Here is an 18908-nt window from a genome sequence, read left to right as displayed (position 1 = left end):
AAATATTAAATCGTTTAGATTTGCCACTCGTTCCAAGTGACTAAGGCAAATTTGCTTTGAATAAAAAATTGTCGTCCCAATTGTCAATTCTGTAACGTATGTTATATTGCATCGAAAGTAGATATATATAGACTGTATTAAACTGTCAGGAATCTTAAGGAAATATTCATATTTGTTATGTATAAAGTAAAAGTTTTTTTTTATATATATATTTTGGTTTCCTTTTAGATTTAGCTTTTTCAATTTTTAAATATGATTTTAAAATCTCGTATTAATTATTAAATCAATTTTAAATTTTCAGTCAGTCATAAACAGTAATCGTTACAATATATTGTATTACATGTAAATCACCTACACAACATTAATTTAATAAGGCAATTAAGTATTATGTGGTAATTTAATCATTTAAGTTTACGGAGAAAGAAATGCGCCTTTACGAGAATCCTTGATTGACGATGCAAACGCGATTCGAGTGGCAGCTCAGGTCATGTTCTCCTCTGGGAGACCTTTCTGCTTTTCACTACATGGTGCGCCTGTCTAAGTGACTTGATAGCATGAGAACTTTCCATTCTTGAGAAACTAATAATGTAGTGGTCCGGTCCTTGAGGCAACCCTTGACCCTTAAGCGATATTTCACCGAGAAATCTATAAAGAAATAAATTCTGATAAAAACTTGGAAAAATGTTCATTGATAGAAATTAAAATTGTGTATATGAAATAATATCTTGAACAAAAGAAAACATCAGTAAAAGCTGTATGTAAGAATGATTTTACCATTTGACAACGTAGCGCAAAAGCGTTGCGTTATTTTGTCTTGATAACTGCGACACAGCGTTTTTGCGCTGCAAGTTTCGGCGTGTTTTGGTTGACCTACATTTGCGTCTTCCCCCGAAGCTACACCTATAACATAAATTGTTATTTTTTACTAAATCCCCGCTTAAAACTATAGTATGAGAAAAGTCGTACAAAAATAATTAGTTAATTAATATTTGTCTAAATGAGAGTGTTATTTGACAACAGCAAGTTAAAATATGTCCCGCAGTTATCGTGCGTCCTTGCAAAAATTGCTTAGCAGTCAAACGAATAATTATCAATATAACCTAAATACGAATATAAATCCTACAACCAATGTGTGCGTTACTAATTTTGTATTAGGGCACTGAAACGTGGTCTCCTTCTGGGTGTCGTTGTCAAGCTCACATTCGCTCATCGAACCATGGTCAATGCTCGCGATTTTCTTTAGTAGATCGAATTAGAAGCTAAGACATCCGTAGGCTAATGAAAGTAACTGGCATAGCCTAGCGGAATGATAAGTTGAAATGGCATTGGGCAAGCCACATAGCGCGCAGAACTGATAGCCGCTGGATCCTTAAGGTTCTGGAATGAAAACCACAGATTGACAAGTGCAGCGTAGAACGCCCACCCACAAGGGCCCATATGACCTTAAATATTTAATGGAATCAGGCGTTACCTTGAGGAAGTTCATCATAAGTAAGAAAAAGACTAATATGCCACTGGTGGCAGTTGTGTAATTCGCATTGTTTGCCGCATGCGCATTTGTCAGTGGGCTGGCGGGCGGTGCACTTTGTTGCACTACTACCATTGCATGTGCGGATGTAGCTAAATATTGGTCTTTTTCTTACCATATGACCTTGTTTATTTTGAGTTATCGAACGACGCTGGATGTATAATTACTTCAATCTTTTCCTTTTGGAAATTTTCGGATTAGGCCTATTACCACCAATGACGACCTACGAATGAAATAATGATGATAAATACAATACTATTTTATACTTTCAGAACAAAACAGTGGAATACAAGCCGATAAGAAGTGTTCTAGTTGCAAATCGTGGGGAGATCGCTATCCGCGTGTTCCGAGCATGTACGGAGCTGGGGATCAGATCCGTCGCTATTTACAGCGAACAAGACCGACTGCAGATGCACAGGTATGGAGTAGCTAGTAACTAGTAAGTGTGCTGATAATGACTATGTTCCGATTGGAATCTAGATGAATATACTTATGAGATTGCGTTTGCGATTACGTGACCATTTTATTGTCTATAGTAATTTCTTCAAAACTTTACAAGAAGTCGTCTCAGACCTTAAACCAGGTTTTCTGATACTTGAGCCATGCGGCACATCTTCTGTGTTATGCCACATAGAATCTTCTGAGTTGGAGCAGCAGATATTTGTTTGTTACTTCTCATTTTATGATCTAAAGCAGTGTTTCCCAACCTTTGTGCTCATGCTCTGCCTTAATATTTATGAAATCTTATGCCCCCCTATAAATTGTTCGCTAGAAGAAACTTAAATGATAAGTTTTTGGAAGAAATCATTCAGAAATTGTTATCGAAACAGTACAGTATTCCAAATACTTTCTTTTAAGTTTTTTATATTGACTTATTACAATTTTACGAGATCCTTGCGTCTGATGTTTGCCGCACAATGTTTTATATTAGGTTTCTATTTCGATAACCGATTTCATTTCTTTTGTATCAGTAAATTATTTACAGGACTAAATCCAAATTTGACTAAAAATTAAGATGGAAACAGTATCAATAGTTTTCTTGCACATTTAGTGCAATTTCGGCATTTGATTTCGGTTTTCTCAAAAAGCCATGCCGTCAAGCGAAATAATATTTAATAATTATTTCCCGCAGTTATTGAATAGTTGTCTTTTATTATTTAATCTAGTATTGCATTTAAATGACCCGGAGCGAAAGAGTTAAACTCTTGTTAAGTCTATTTTCGAATTATCTCCTTGTGGGGCCCCCGCGTTGAGAAATACTGATACTCTACTCTACTCCCGTTTCTGTATTGTCTTTTTTGTGTCCGGTTTTTTATCCACCATTTTTAACCTAACCTACCGAAATCCTTCTTCCCCGCGCTTCTTCTTTCTTTCACTTTTCAAATAATACCAGGCGTTATCATTATGAAAACAAGAAGAATTGTACTAATGACTCCGTAATATAGATCTTAACAAGCTTAGCTGTAGATCTCACGCGATTTACAGCGAGGAGTCTGTCTCGCGCCGGCGTGAGATGTCTTAGGCAACTTTTATGAGTCAGTGTGGCGCCAGTATCGCGCGAAATAACATGCTAACATTTCTGCACTGCGCTTAAACTTTGTAAACTTCGTTACCGAACTAATGATTTTTATTTATATTTTTTAATGCACTTGCATTATGAGTACAAGAAAGAGTCCGCCACGTGCCAAACAAAACGAGACCCGGCACTGATAGAGAGAATTTCGTTCACAGTGCCGGTCTCACGCCGGTGCGTGATATTTTTGATTGCTTTTTGTTATATTTCAATTACCTTTTTATACAAAAGGATTCAAATGTAATTAATTAAGTACCAAAAAAATAGTAATTTGACTTCTGACTGACTCCCATGTTCAAAACACAGTGAAGCTGTTAAAAGATCTTTCACAGAATAAAGATTGCAGCTGTATGTTTTTTTAATTGCCTATGTTTAAAATAGGCGCATCTGCCCGTGTGTTGCGCGAAGTTTAGTCTCAACGGACTATTATCCGCTAATTGGTACCAGCTACCGGTGCATTACTATGTCTAAGCGATAATATGCAAACATCGCTGTGGGTCGATTTACAAACACTATGCCTTGCAATAATTTGAATTACAAATTTACTCCGCACTGGCGGGCGAACGACCTGCTGTTAGTTTTATGGTGCGCAATAATTCAAACCTTTTATTACATAAAATGAAAACTAGCAATAATGTGTCTCCTATTTTTTTTATTAAGAGAGTGGTAACACTATCATGGCGTGCACATAAGTGATACGAATCGCCTATAACTTTCGTATTCGAATTTTGAATATCCAGAGCAGAGGAGCTCAAACCAAGCCGTTATTTTTAAATATTTCGAGTCATTATTGTAATGATTTCAACTATAGAACGTCGACTACTTGAATTAAGTCGCTACCGTATATTTGTAATAGGATCGGTTGAAAGCAGCCTGCATCTAACGACAAAAAAGACAATTATATTCACTGTATATTGGTGTTTCTGGAACGTGGAAGCCACGCCCTACAGGGGACAATTCTAAAGTGGACTCGTAACGAGTTTAACTATTTCGCCTTAATATTAAAAATATATATGTTACATAGAGTGGCATAAGTGGCGTAAGGCTTTTAGAAAGGCTAAATTGGAGAGTGACACATAAAGGTTAATTGCAATACAGCAGTTTGTATGTTATTAGTTTTTACAATCAAGCCTGAAATACATCACCGAAGATAACACCTATAGATTTAGACATATTTCTGTCTTGCCTTGCCCCACCCTCTTCCCGTGGTCCGTACTGCCTATGTAATTTTATAAAATCCATTCTTGGTAATTATTAACACGACAAAAAACATATTCTGGCCAAGTTTTTATTTACCTAAAAGAGCCATGTTTCATTATAAGAATTTTTTACGAAGCCACTTGAACTTCTCTTTCGGGAGGAATGTCGTATTATATTTACTTTGTCAGAACAATTAACCTCTATTTGGTGAAAGAACTTTGAAATGAAATTTCAAATCTCTATGCCTTATGGCTTACATTGGTTGCGCCAGACATACTCGTACAAAAAAGTACGAACAGTCACAACAATTTTGTTCTCCTTAGCGCCCTTGCGCATGCGTCATGTTGTTATTGTTTTTCATGATTCGCAGTATTATCATAACCAGTTTTTTAATAGTGCAACCTTTGCAGAGACGCTCTCGTGGTGTTTATTTTTTGAATAAACGAAATTGGTTTGCCTTGTGCCATTAACTTAAAAGATTACTACTGTAGTATTTATCCTTGTATAAGGCATACAAGGATAAATACTTTTACTACTTGGCGAACAAGGTACAAATTTTATTTTAAATTAGCTGCCCGGATAAACTTCGTACTGTCAAAGTTATTGGTCTATCGAAGTTCAATGAAAAAATATAAAACGTTTCAAAACAAATAGTTTTGCACTTTTTAGATAAATATCGCCCCAACAAGAAAGAGGCTGTATTTAGCGGGCTTTGAAGTGGTGGATGTTACATGTTTTGGATTCTTACTCCTAGGTCATACCTTTGGTTTCATTACTGTCTGTCTGATATGATTGTTATTATTTCTTCTTTGATGACGATTCCTTTCAATCATTTAATGGACAGGCTACCAAGTAAGTTATGCCTACCGCTTCTATCAATATCACTATCACGAAAGACGATAGGAAACGGTTGGAAATGCGATGTACGTAAATATTAAAATACAGATTATTTATAATACACATACATAAAATTAAGTATATATAATTATAATATATAAACCACTGGGAAACGAACCTGCGACTTATCAAAGGCCACAATTCTCAACTATTAGTTTATCACAACTTAATTTAAGGTTATGTTAGCTCTATCAAAATAACTACTAAAATGATTAAAAACAATGTGTATCGATATTTAAGAATGTAATTTTGGCTTGTAGATCTAGTGACATTTTTACGCGAATCGCTATCTTTTGCTCGTTCCGCGAAACACTTTATAAAATGAACACATTTGTATGACAAGATTTGTTCTGTTACAGTACACCTGTATTATATTGGCTTAAAAGCTCACCCTATAAGAACGGGCGTGTTCGGTTGTTTTTAATATGGAAATGTATAAAACGTCCCCTTTAGCTTCTGAAGTACGAGCTTTTCAAACTTTTAAGACGCAATGGATGACCTTCGTAACAGTTCATTCCACAATTAATTCATTTATTTTACTAACAACTGTGTATAATACACACACAAAGCAACAGTTAAGAAGTAACTTTAAGTTAAACAAATATATAACAAGGGGCATTGGCCAAAATGCTTTACTGTAACTTTCGACGCGACAGCACTAGAAAAATTCCTTTTGCCAATTTATAGAGGTTGGTTCATCATCAAATGTCTTGAAGTTATCGCTTGCTTGAACAATGTTTTGCCTATAGTTAATTTATATATTAGGTAAACATATTACTTTATTATATTGAAGGGATTTTCTAGATAAGATTTAAGGTATTTATAGTAATGCATCTCCGTCGTCATGGATCATTAATAATTTAACAGACGCCAGACAAACAATACGACTATCTACAATGTGTATTTATTTAGCAAGCGATAACAGCGTTTACTCCTTGATATATAAAACTGTTGAGAGATATCTCAATTAAGAAAAAAGTGATGAAATGACAATTGACTTTGACTTTATCAACCGCTATTCTTGTATGACAACAAATTTTTTTTAAATAATCTTATTCTTTATTTGGATTATCATTATTTTAGCTATAAAACGTTCACTGCTAAAATTAGGCCTCGTACAGTGTTTTTCAAAGAAACTTCTGGAAGCGGCTTCCGTCCATCGTCTTCAGACGACCAAGGACAGCAGTAGTTAGAATAACTAACAATGTCTTAATAAAAAATTGACATAGGAACTTAGTTGTAAAATATTTATAAACACAAAGAAAATTATTAAAAATATATAATTTTGAAAGCATAATTAGTTACACAAAAAAACATAAATATGTGAGAATGTATTTATGAGAATGTGTGAGCGAAATAAGAAAGGTTATTACAAATTAAAACAGAACACGCTGTATAAGAGTTTTACGTAAGCATATGCGAGGGTCATTAACCATTTACTTAGATAAGTTAATCTTCCCGAAGTAATAATGATAAATTGCTATCGTTTCGGTTTTTCCTTACAGATATGCATCTATATTGTTTTGTAGTTTGACTCTCACGGGTATTCTTGAGTCGGAATGTTAAAGAGCTATCTTAAGCCCAGGTCCCTTCTCGGGAACTCTAGCGCTGACACTACAGAGAGTCCGCACAAGTAAAGGTCACTTGGCAGTCTCTCGCTGTGACACATATAATATATCCTCTCGAACCAGTTTAGGTTAACTGGTGATGTCGTACACACAGCTTTGAAGATGGTTAATAAATAATAACAGATATAGTTTAAAACGTAGTTAATTCATTCCAATCAGGATAGAGGAGATCCTTAGACAACTTAGTCCAACAAAAGCAGCGTAAGACGCCAAGTCCTCAAAAGCGAAAAAGTTAAACTTGTCCAAAAACGCTAGATGCAAGCCATTTCCAAGCGGTCACATTTTTAACCTATGAAGAAGGCCTAGATCCACTAGTGGCCATGTTACAATTGAAATTATGATGATGAATCTATCTCTATTCAAACCGAAGCAAGTGCTGGTAGTCGTCCAAAGCTGTTACAGTTTTATCCATCTCTCAACTAGCTTTAAATCACGGGAAAATACAATATTACATTTATTTGAAATAACAGAGATACATAACCCCCTTCCGATACAAAGCTCTGAAGGCTGTTAAGCTTATGCCAAAATTATAGCAACGTAGTTCAGAATGAATTTTACTGCAAACAGGCATTACGAAGTTAAATGTTTGTATTAAGGGGTATCTAAGGTTAGCATTGAGCCTGCCTGTGAAGGAATATTTGATACACTTATTTTAACAGTACCGAATAAATATTACTTGATCGCAGACAAAACAAATTGTGTTAGCGAAATTACATATAATATTTTAATATTATATAGATTATTACGCCCAATGCGATATGATATTCATGCAAAATTCGCCCCAGCCAGTTTGCTTATTGGCATAGTCGCATAGCTATATCTCTTTAACTAAGAGAAGCCTACGGTTCAAGTTGTTACTTATTTCATCGCATCAGAAGACTGACAATCTCAAGTCAAAGATCAAATCTTCAAATCGTATGACAAGACTACCCACTCAATTGTGTCAAACGCTGGATAAAGGTCGCTTCTAATCGATCTTTCCGGAAATATATGGAGAGGGCCTATATACAGCAGTAGACGTCTTACGGCTGAAATATTTCATAGTAGTTTAGTTTTAGTAAAATAAACAAAATCGGAAGAAATAAAATTGCAAATCTGAACTATGTTTTGTTAAGATAAGGTTCGTTAAAAGTATGCCCCGTTGGAACCTGTCAAGTATAAAAAGATATTTCGCTTAGTTATAAATTTCCAATTTCAAATCTAACGTAACTAAAAACATAAATCTTATTTTTAGACAAAAGGCGGACGAGTCGTATTTAGTCGGCAGGGGATTACCACCAGTGGAAGCATACCTGAGCATCCCAGAGATTATCCGGGTGGCCAAGGAGAACGATGTGGACGCAGTGCATCCTGGCTACGGTCTTCTGTCTGAAAGGTAAGGACATTTTAACCCTTTTCTTGATAATTTATCTGTAGAGATACATCAGAATTAAAAAAAAAATAGTGGCATTAATTTTGAACGCGGAGTAATCAATTATATGAGAATGTTTAGGTAATTTCTTAATTTTCGAACGCTTGTTCAGTTTTTTCAGTTGGCATCCTTGGGTCTTAAAAGTCAAGTAGTATGAATATTAATGTAATATTAAAAAAAACTGGCAAATTAAGGGTTAAAACTTCGTCTTTAAGTTGATTGATTTTATGTTAAAACTTTAGAGAACGATCAAAATATGTTATTTTATTTTTAGTTAATATTTAAATTATAACTAGAGAAAACCATAAAATGTAAAATTAAAAAATCGTTCTTGAAAACGAATTTTGTTTTAAAGTAAAGTAGTAAAATTTGAAGTACTACAGTTGATCAACGACAGTATATTTTAAATGTACAGCACGCTAATTGTCCAACGCGCTTAGTTCAAAGAGAATTGTAAAACGAGCTATGTTCCGTTTCAATAGTCATAATGTTCACATAAATTTTCAAGTTTTTGCAGAATTTTCTTTTTCCATTAAAAATATTACCATTTTACTTAATATTATAAAACATAAAAAAGATAAATGAAGTCTTTGTCAAGTTATGGCATGATCAAGGGAAAGAAATTCGTTTTCATATATATATAGATTATTAAAAAATTGCCAAATAAATCTTTATATTTATATATATAAACGAATGTATGTCTGTTTGTACTGAATGAATTCAAAAACTATACATCTCGCCGTGAAAATATGGTAAATTATAAGTAACATTGCCGGAAAAAATATTTTAAGCAGTTCGTGTTTGTGGTAACAAAACTGCCTTTTTGTTCACATTTTTTATTAGACGCATAACACAACAACACGTGAAAGGGTAAACTAAATTAAAAATAAAAACAATAAATAAGTATATCAATTCTAATGGAATATAAATCATTTTCGTCTCCCCTATCATATTTACGATTAAAATATCATAACTACAAATATTTTTAATTACATAAATGTTCGTACGTAAAACATTACGCAAATGAAATTAGATAACATGAATTTATTTCCATTAAAACGATAGCTAGTTATATAATAGCATGGTTTATTTATCACCGTACATGGGTTGATGGGGTCATCTTCAAACTAAAGTTACCATGCCAAAATATTTGTGACGATACGTGATATTTCTGTTATGAAAAAATATTCTGAAGCTTTTTTACCTAAGATTATTTTAAGGCACTATAGTCTGACAGGAACCGCTGTATAAGCTCGATCTGCCTATCGCACGGTACAGCAGTTCTGGTCAAATTATAACTATAAGAAAATAATTTGTACATTAAATATATCGAGTTCACTGGTAGAGAATACTTATAATATGTCATTAATTGCACCATTCGAACAGTGGTAGTTTAACGGTAGAAAACTTGCGATAGTATATCTCGGGTTGGATTCGGATAAAATTATATAGGATTGCCACTGCTCACAAATAAGTTTACATAGAATAGGCAGCGTCCTCTGCATACCATAATACCATACTGCGATAGCCAACTCGCCTGCCAAGCGGCGCGATTATTGTATATCCCTATAAACATTTTCGGTGGAGGTCATTTATGAGCTGTGGAAATCCTATATAATTAATGCACAAAGTGTGAATCATATAAGACAGTATTCCGGGGATTGAACCAGCGACCTACGATCGCAAGATTTAGTCATTCAGCGTTCGGCTACCACCTCTCTGTATTTAACATTGTTTATTTGGAATTTTATATCAGCTGATGTCTATTTTCCTCAAGTCTATTGTTGGTCTTCATAATATAACAAATTATGATAATAATTTTAATACCTTTATATGTAAGTGGATATTATACCGCAATAAAGTATTGTGAAATTTAGTTAATTTTTTTTTTTAGATCAGATTTCGCTCATGCTATCATTGATGCGGGGTTACGGTTCATTGGTCCCTCGCCGAAGGTGGTCCAGCAGATGGGTGATAAAGTTGCTGCCAGGAAAGCCGCAATCGAAGCACGTATGTACATACAATAATTTTTTTTAAACGATATAATAAATTATTAATAATCACAGATAAAAAATTGACGCACGATTAGAAAGTCGCGTACGTAATATATACGCTTGTATTAAAAAAACGTTGCCAAATTTATCATTAAAATTTTCAAGTATGTTCGTTTTTCCATTTTAATCTTGTTTATTGTTATTTTGCATAAAAAATTGTATATTTTCTTATTGTAATGTTTATTAAAATAAAGTTTTGTGCAGACCGCCTAAATATTTAAAATTTAAATTGGCTCGTTGCTTAAAAAGGTTGCTCACTCCTGCCATAGATTATCTAATATATAAAATTCTCGTGTCACGATGTTCGAACTTGAACTCCTCCTAAACGGCTTGACCGACTTTTACCAAATTTTATATATGCGTATTCAGTAGATCTGAGAATCGGCTACTTTCTATTTTTCATACCCCTAAGTGATAAGGGTAGTCCACCCCTAAATTATTTTTTTATTTTTTTTAGACAATTTTTTTGGTTTTTATTTTATTATGATACAGCATACAAAAATACATACAACCTTAAATTTTCACCCCTCTACGATCAACCCTTATTTTTTTTGTTAATTAAAACCCTATTTTTTTGGCAAAACAACGTTTGCGGGATCAGCTAGTATTATTTATTATTAATATTTTTAGTATCTCTTTAAGGATAATTTTGTTTAGTTATGAGATAATAAACTTCGTTACTCGTAACGTTTTTTCAAATATCTTATAGTATGCTTCTTGTACGTAACAAATATCGGTTTCGCAAACAAGGGTACGTTGTAGTAATCATTGTTGATTCATCTAGTTTACTAACTTATCTTAGCTATAGACCCCTTTCAATAAAAAAAACCAGTCGCTTTAAACTTCGCGGTCTTTTGCAGAGACATAACATGTACTAAAATTCTTCGACATAATATTCATAATTATGATTACAGCCATAGGACGTTCATTACTGGAACTAGGTCTCTCCTATAGATTCCCTATATGACGGGTTTACCTTTCAAATCAAAAAATGTCTGCAGCTTTTAGCTTGACGGCCGTCAAGTTAAAAGCAGACATTTTCGACAGACAGACACTTTTGCAAAAAAAATATGTTTTAAAATTTGTTACGTATTTAATATATTTCGATAAAACACCATAAATATCATTTCTGTCGTAAATGTCCACTGGTGGGAGCCTTCCCCATACGATGACGCCTTCTGACGACCTGAAAAAGGACGTCTGTCTACCTTATGATGTCCACTTCTTTATGAGTGGACGTTATAAGCTGGATGTTATATCGCTGGGTTGTGGCGATTATTTATTCATCTACGAATCTCCATATATCTGATTTGATCCGCGAGAAATCCTTAACAAAACCCTATTTAAAAATCGTCAGGCGGCTGTGAGCACGAAGAGAAACACCATGTTTTAATGCCGTAAGTCATCAAAGGCAATACACATTGGTCGTAGACATATGTCTTAAAAATAATTCATTGTTATGATTTCACCTGTAATGTCAATTGTACTTGTAATGGGAAATGTCCATTTTAAACTATAGTATTTACAATTATTCATTTGCAGAGGTACCCATAGTGCCTGGTACAGACGGTCCAATAACGACTAAGGAAGAAGCGCTCGAGTTCTGCAAACAACACGGCCTTCCAGTTATATTTAAGGTATTTATTAAAAACAGGAAATGTAACAAAGTAACATAGATAATAACTAAAAAAAAACTATTTATACACATGTACAAGACGGTCTTATCGCTCGAGGCAATCTTTACCAGACAACCTTTGGATGGAGATGAGAGATGAAGGAGAGAGCAGTTTAGGGTGTACATAATAAAAAAATCACATATATATATGTATATATGAAATGGTACAGTATCTTTATAAAGTTACACAGATTATTCATATTTAGCCATAATCGTTTATATTTTCAATTTAAAACACCACACTTTTTTAATAATATCTCATTTTGAAATAATATTTCGGCTTAAAATAATTGTGAAAGGAACCAAATAGATAAAAATACGTTAGTAATAAGAAAACTGAACAACTTTTTTTAAGGCGCTCGTTGTTAGAGATAATTACAGTTACACTTATCTGAGGAGTGATAGGGACTTTATTTTTCAATTTAATAATATTTTCAATTATTTCTTTTGTTTAATTCTTCTCTTCTATGAACCAAATTTTCTTTCGATCTTTTTTCATTCTTTTTCTCTATCCATGTCTCATTTTTCTCTCTTGTCCACAATTTCCGCACTTACAATTTACCTTATTCAAAAATCTTTGGTCTACTTTGTATATCACTTTATATTTAAAATACAGGGTGTTTTTTATTGCAGGCGGCGTACGGAGGCGGTGGGCGCGGCATGCGCGTGGTACGTGAGATGAGCGAGGTGGCGTCTGCCTTCGAACGAGCGTCATCAGAGGCGCTGGGAGCCTTCGGCAACGGTTCCATGTTCATTGAGCGCTTCATCGAGCGTCCCAGACATATTGAAGTCCAACTCCTGGGCAAGTATCCAAATTCTTCAAATAGTGATCAGCATATTTCTGTAGGAGCATTAAAATGCTAACATTACTTTAAATATTTTTAATTTAATTAACAGGTGATAAGGCTGGTAATGTCGTCCATCTATACGAGAGAGACTGTTCAGTGCAGAGACGTCATCAGAAAGTTGTGGAAATTGCGCCGGCGCCGGGTTTGAATCCAGAGGTAATTGAACTATTACTTGATAGAATAATATCTAAATCTAAAATAAGTATAAGCTTTGCTTATCTATGATGCAAAGTCTAATTAGTTCTATATTAAACTATTTCTTTCCTTTTTCAAAATGAAATATGTAACGGTTGTTTATAAGGGAAAATGCAAAGGTAGATCCTAGAATTCATTCTCCAAGAGTCCTATCATTATATACTCAAATAATGACAACTTTATTTTTATTTATTTTGTAGTAAGTTCACTAAAGGATTAATTATTGGTAAACATTAAAAAAATATGGTACCAAAAATATGTATCTTTAATCTAAGCAGATAGAGCATTCGATAATGAATGAAATATATGTAAATAATGTTTTTTTTTATAACAACTGATATAAAAGTCTTAATTACAAATTAAATATTTACATATTATATACATTAAATTATATATTAACACTTTTTACATGTTGTGTTGTTAGAATTTTAATATTTATTTACTTTATTGGAGATAAACAGTAACAAAAGGCAATCAGAAAGTACAAACTTAGAAGCTTAGAAATATAAAATTAGTTACAATTGTTACCTTATAACTATCACACTGAGAACATATAATGATTTATAGTCAAACAATGAAAAAACAAATACATATATATAAAAACATTACTAAACAAGAATCAAAGATTATGGTTTTCATATTTATATTATGAAATTAATAAATTTATTAATAAAAAATGATAGACATCTTTTCGTGACAGAATAAATCTATAAATAATAATTTTATAGCTTCTAAAATACCGTAATGCCTGAAGACGCAGGTCTTTGACCAGTGCGTACTGAAGCTGATAACTTATGGATTCAAGACGTGGTCAGTTACGGTGGACTTTACGAGGGCCAAACTGAAAGTTTTTAGAACTGGCAACTTAAAAGCATTATATTAAAAAAATAAGTTTAAATTTTGAAAATAGAACTCTTTACCAATAATATTGAGTATACATTTCATTCATTTGTCATTTGTTTTACGATTTGGCGGCAAATTGAAAATTGTCTGTGCACGTCAGAATGAATTTAAGCCGAGAAAATTTTCGTGCAATGTGTTTTTATGACTTTCGATGTCATATAAGTCAACAAGAAAGTTATGATAGACTTCGATTGGCTTTTCACGATGAAGCCCCATCTCGTGCCACAGTTTACAACTGGTTTAATGAATTCAAACGTGGTCGAACTAATCTCACCGATGATTTGCGTGAGGGACGGCCTTCTACAGCGACGACTGAAGACAATATCAGTGTTGTGCGGCGTATGATAGAGACTGACAAAAGAGTGACCTATCAGCAGATTCGGACAAGTCTAGGCATAGGTATGAGTCAAGTGCACAAAATCCTCCATGAACATTTAGCGGTCAGGAAGCTTTGTGCCCGCTGGATACCGCATAATTTGACCGAGGCTCAAAAACTCCGCCGTGTTGATTGGTGCCGAGAAATGATCCAAAAATTTAACGGAGGTGACTCAAATGCTGTGTTCGACATACTAACGGGTGACGAAAGCTGGATTTACTGTTATGATCCGGAAACCAAAAGACAGTCTGCTCAGTGGGTGTTTCCTTCCGAAGAGTTGCCAACTAAAGTGAAGAGAGGTCGAAGTGTTGGAAAAAAGATGGTGGCCTCGTTCTTCGGAAAGACAGGTCATTACGCGACAGTTGTCTTAGAGGATCAGAAAACGGTTAATGCAGAGTGGTACACTAACAACTGTTTGCCACTTGTCTTGGAAAAAGTTCGAGAGAAACGACCTCGCAGCAGGATCCTCCTTCATCACGACAATGCCTCGTCGCACACCGTCAGGCAAACGATCGACTATTTGGCGACCTCAGACGTGGAATTACTGGGTCACCCGCCGTATAGCCCCGACCTCGCACTCTGCGATTTTTATTTATTCCCGAAAATAAAAGAAAAACTTCGAGGAAAACATTTTATGGACGCCGAAGAAGCAGTGGCTGCGTTTCAAAACGCCGTGGAAGAGACCCCTAAGGCCGAGTGGGCAAGGTGTTTTTCTCAATGGTTCCATCGAATGCAGCGATGTATTGATGTAAATGGACGCTATTTTGAAAAGTTATAATAAAACTAATAACTTGCTAGAATGCTTAGTTTTTGATTTTCTAAGAACTTTCAGTTTGACCCTCGTATAAGAAGCCTATAGATCACCCAGAGGGCATTGGAGAGAGGCTCGGAATTTCGTTGAAAGTTCAAATCAGAAATGAGATCTGAAGAAGTAAGGTTATTGATGAAGCTCGAAGAATTGAATGAAGTAACAGTGGGTACATCGCTCAGCCAGTAGACGCGGCGTGGATAGATCCCCCACTAGGTGAAGTAACAACATAGTTATGGTTGTAAGAAGTCGTTGGATGCAGACAGCGCATGCGTGATCTTAGGAAGTGGCCTATGCAATGGGCGTGTATCAGCAAAAAAGAGAAGAAGATATTAAACATGTATAATAAGTTTAATGTCGTTAACAGGTTCGTCAGAAAATGGTTGACTGCGCGGTGCATTTGGCCAGACACGTCGGGTATGAAAATGCGGGCACTGTTGAATTCCTTCTAGACGACAAGGGCAACTTTTACTTTATCGAAGTGAACGCAAGGTTTGCTAACATATTATCTTTATTTGACACACATATTATTTAAACACATATAACAAACTGTTCTTTTGTATCTAATACTTAAATTTCGTTTCGTGAATCAATTATTTTTGCTTGATAAACTTCATTAAGTTTTATATTACTTATTGGATCCTCTGAGGGCCTCTTATCGAGCCTTTTGCATGCAGATTAAGCCATGCCTCTTATATGATGTAATTATACATGTTTATATATGTATATATGAATAAAACGTTACTCTGATATTAATACTGCTAAAATTATTCTATGATATAGGGAACATATTTGTGTTGTCAAAAGAGAGCCATCCAAGCAATTTACGGCTTAGGGTCGCAGATTTCCCTAATAAAATGGTGTAAAGAAATCAATATTCTTTCTGTGACCTCACAATTATAAATAATGTGAATTATAAAATTCTTTAAAATGAGGGAAGGTCTATAGTGTATACTATATATTTACTAGGCACCATGGAAAACTTATTATACTAAAATTTTGACTATGAAAAAATGTTTCTTTTATTAAACTACCATTAATTAAATTCGAATAACATAATTAAATTAATTGACAAAAAACATTGTTCAATGAACAGCTATTTAAATGATAAGAATCCCAGGCAATGACGTCAATAGATTATTTTGTTTTCATTAAAGTAATATCTAACATAAATCAATATTGTAAAGCTTTTATTTAAAGGGTGTTTTGTTGTGGAGTTTCTTCATGCTTCTTCTCCACAACTATAACATCTCACCAAACAGAGCAAGGTCAATTATAAAATGTTGTTGAAAAATATGGTATCAAATAAATTTGAATGACAATAATTATAACAAAATAGCAATGTTATTGTTTTGTATAACGATATAAACGAGCGAGAGTGCGATCCGTCGCCCGCTTTAGAAAACTAAAACCTATGCTATATACTAAACCTTTCCATAGATAATTTCTTAGAATAGTAAAATTAGCTGATTCTTTTGATTAACTGAAATTTTAAGTCTCTAAGTTTTATGGTTTGAGATATTTATATGAGACTAAATAATTGGAAATCCAAATATTCCGAGTGATTGCTTATAGGTGTGAAAGCTTCATAAGGGTGAATATATATATTATATAGCTTATTAGACAGCAAAAAGCTTGAAAAATTTTACACTTTTTTCCAATCACACTCTATAAAGTTATCACTCTGAAACATTTCACATTATATATTTTAACGTCTGAAGGGACAGAGAGTACTTACTTTATTATCATTGCGTTATTTATAATATCTTAAATCATTGATTTTTGGACAGCATGTATAATACACTAACTGACAGTAAATGAGTTATACTTTTAACTCTTAAATATTTTACTTCTATAACTTTAGTTAATTTCTTTGTGACCCTGTATAAAGATAAAAAAACATTATCAAAATGAATAACTTTTCAATTATTTTATAAAATCCATAAACAGATTGCAGGTGGAACATACAATAACAGAAGAGGTAACCGGTATTGATCTGGTACAATCACAAATACGTGTAGCTGAAGGTCTGACACTACCTGAAATGGGACTCACACAGGACAAGATCAAGACCCAAGGATATGCGATACAGTGCAGAGTCACCACTGAGGATCCTGCTAATAACTTCCAACCTAGTACGGGTAGAATTGAAGTGTTTAGGTAATTAAATAAAATCAAATCAAACTAAGATTTTTTATTAATATCTATAATATAACAAATACCATTAAAAAACATAAATTCTTTTTTTTTTTAGGTCGGGCGAAGGCATGGGTATTCGTCTCGATTCAGCATCAACTTACGCAGGTGCAATCATCTCTCCTTACTACGACTCTTTGCTTGTTAAAGTGAGTATTGAAATTATTTAATATATATATATATATATATTTCCAAAGAGAAATATCTCTTAACTACCTACTAACATTTAGGATATATATTCTTTGACAATCAAGTATATTAATAAGGTTTTATATTTGATTTTTTGGTAAACGCTGGATGAAATATATAAGGAAGACAAATGTTCAACAGGGGACGTTCTAAGGCTGCGATGATAATGATGATGGCCTATTTTCAATCACTAATCACACTCTATATAAATGTGATCACCGCCATAAAATGTTTTACATAAATTATTTTTTTCTATTAGAATACATAATGTTTATAACATCTGCTAGTACAAAAAGTAAACAATAATTGATGTAAAAATTTGAATATTGAAAACATTTTCTTTGTTACCATTACGATGTTATTTGTGAAATCAATGATTTTTGGATAGGTGAATCATTAATTAATTAACCAAAAATAAGCTATATATACACCACTTTAAAACCACATATAACCATACATCCTGTATATGGAACAGATTATACATGCATTTAATTTGTTTTATTATAAATCATAAGAGATTTAATATTCTGCACAATTACCTAGGTCGATACTCTAAGATGTTAATAAATATGTAACAATTTTTTTAATAACAATTTATTTGTTTAAATGGTACAGCCAAAATACAATATCAAAAAGTTTTTTTTTACAATAAATATATAAAATTATTAAAAACAGTTTATTTAGGTACGAATATTATTTATCTAGCCGACATGTAAATAACATTACATTAAATGAAACTTTTATGATAGAGGCCAACTTTATCTCTAAGAAATTATAAGCAAATATGCATTAGACCTTCTAATGTGTATTAAACATTACAATTTATTGCCCAATTGCATATTCACTTTCTTTATTACAATATTAAAGCCTGTATTAATCGATGATGTTTTTAAGGTGATTTCACACGCGCAAGACCTTTCATCATCCGCTGCCAAAATGAACCGAGCCCTGCGAGAGTTTCGTATCCGTGGTGTCAAAACGAATATACCCTTCCTTCTCAACGTGCTCGAGAATCAGAAGTTCCTAAATGGTAAGAATTATTTAAAATAAAATTATTAAAATTATGAAATTAAAAGTTTCAAGGATACCAAATTTATTATTATAAATTATATTAATGGTTTCAATTTATATATACAATAAATTCACACAGTCTACTGAATGCCTTGCAACAAATTTGAAACTCGTAACGCCATAATTTCGCATTCAAAAAAATAATAAATTCTTCGTGGGTCTGAGTATATTTTATAAAGTTCCACAGTATATCTCAAATATTCCTTTCCTTAGTTTTATTTTTTTATTTATCATAGCATGATTGATATAATAATGTACAAATTGAAAGTTGTTAAATTTCGTTTAAAAAGCGCAACTGTTGAGTTTCTGGCCAGATCAGCGTTCAGAGCCGGTGGTAGCCTATTACTTATAACTCT

At 33.4% G+C, this 18908-nt stretch overlaps 1 protein-coding gene across 1 annotated transcript in view; it reads left to right on the top strand.

Moving 5' to 3' along the window:
- Positions 1 to 18908, top strand: part of PCB (Pyruvate carboxylase) — a 53791-nt gene that overhangs the window by 22094 nt on the left and 12789 nt on the right. Inside the window, exons 3-12 of the mRNA XM_068776178.1 lie at positions 1801 to 1946; positions 8061 to 8201; positions 10132 to 10247; positions 11834 to 11928; positions 12600 to 12768; positions 12864 to 12970; positions 15464 to 15588; positions 17047 to 17256; positions 17351 to 17441; positions 18376 to 18511. Coding sequence (XP_068632279.1) covers positions 1801 to 1946; positions 8061 to 8201; positions 10132 to 10247; positions 11834 to 11928; positions 12600 to 12768; positions 12864 to 12970; positions 15464 to 15588; positions 17047 to 17256; positions 17351 to 17441; positions 18376 to 18511 — 1336 coding nt within the window. The remainder of the gene's footprint in view (positions 1 to 1800; positions 1947 to 8060; positions 8202 to 10131; positions 10248 to 11833; positions 11929 to 12599; positions 12769 to 12863; positions 12971 to 15463; positions 15589 to 17046; positions 17257 to 17350; positions 17442 to 18375; positions 18512 to 18908) is intronic.

This window comes from Battus philenor, unplaced genomic scaffold (genome assembly GCF_028537555.1).
Source record: "Battus philenor isolate CCGP_79_NKW_IND1 unplaced genomic scaffold, ilBatPhil1.0.hap1 SCAF_11, whole genome shotgun sequence".
Taxonomy (NCBI): Eukaryota; Metazoa; Arthropoda; class Insecta; order Lepidoptera; family Papilionidae; genus Battus; species Battus philenor.
Note: the sequence above shows the minus strand (reverse complement) of the source record. Positions and strands in the feature narration are given on the sequence as shown.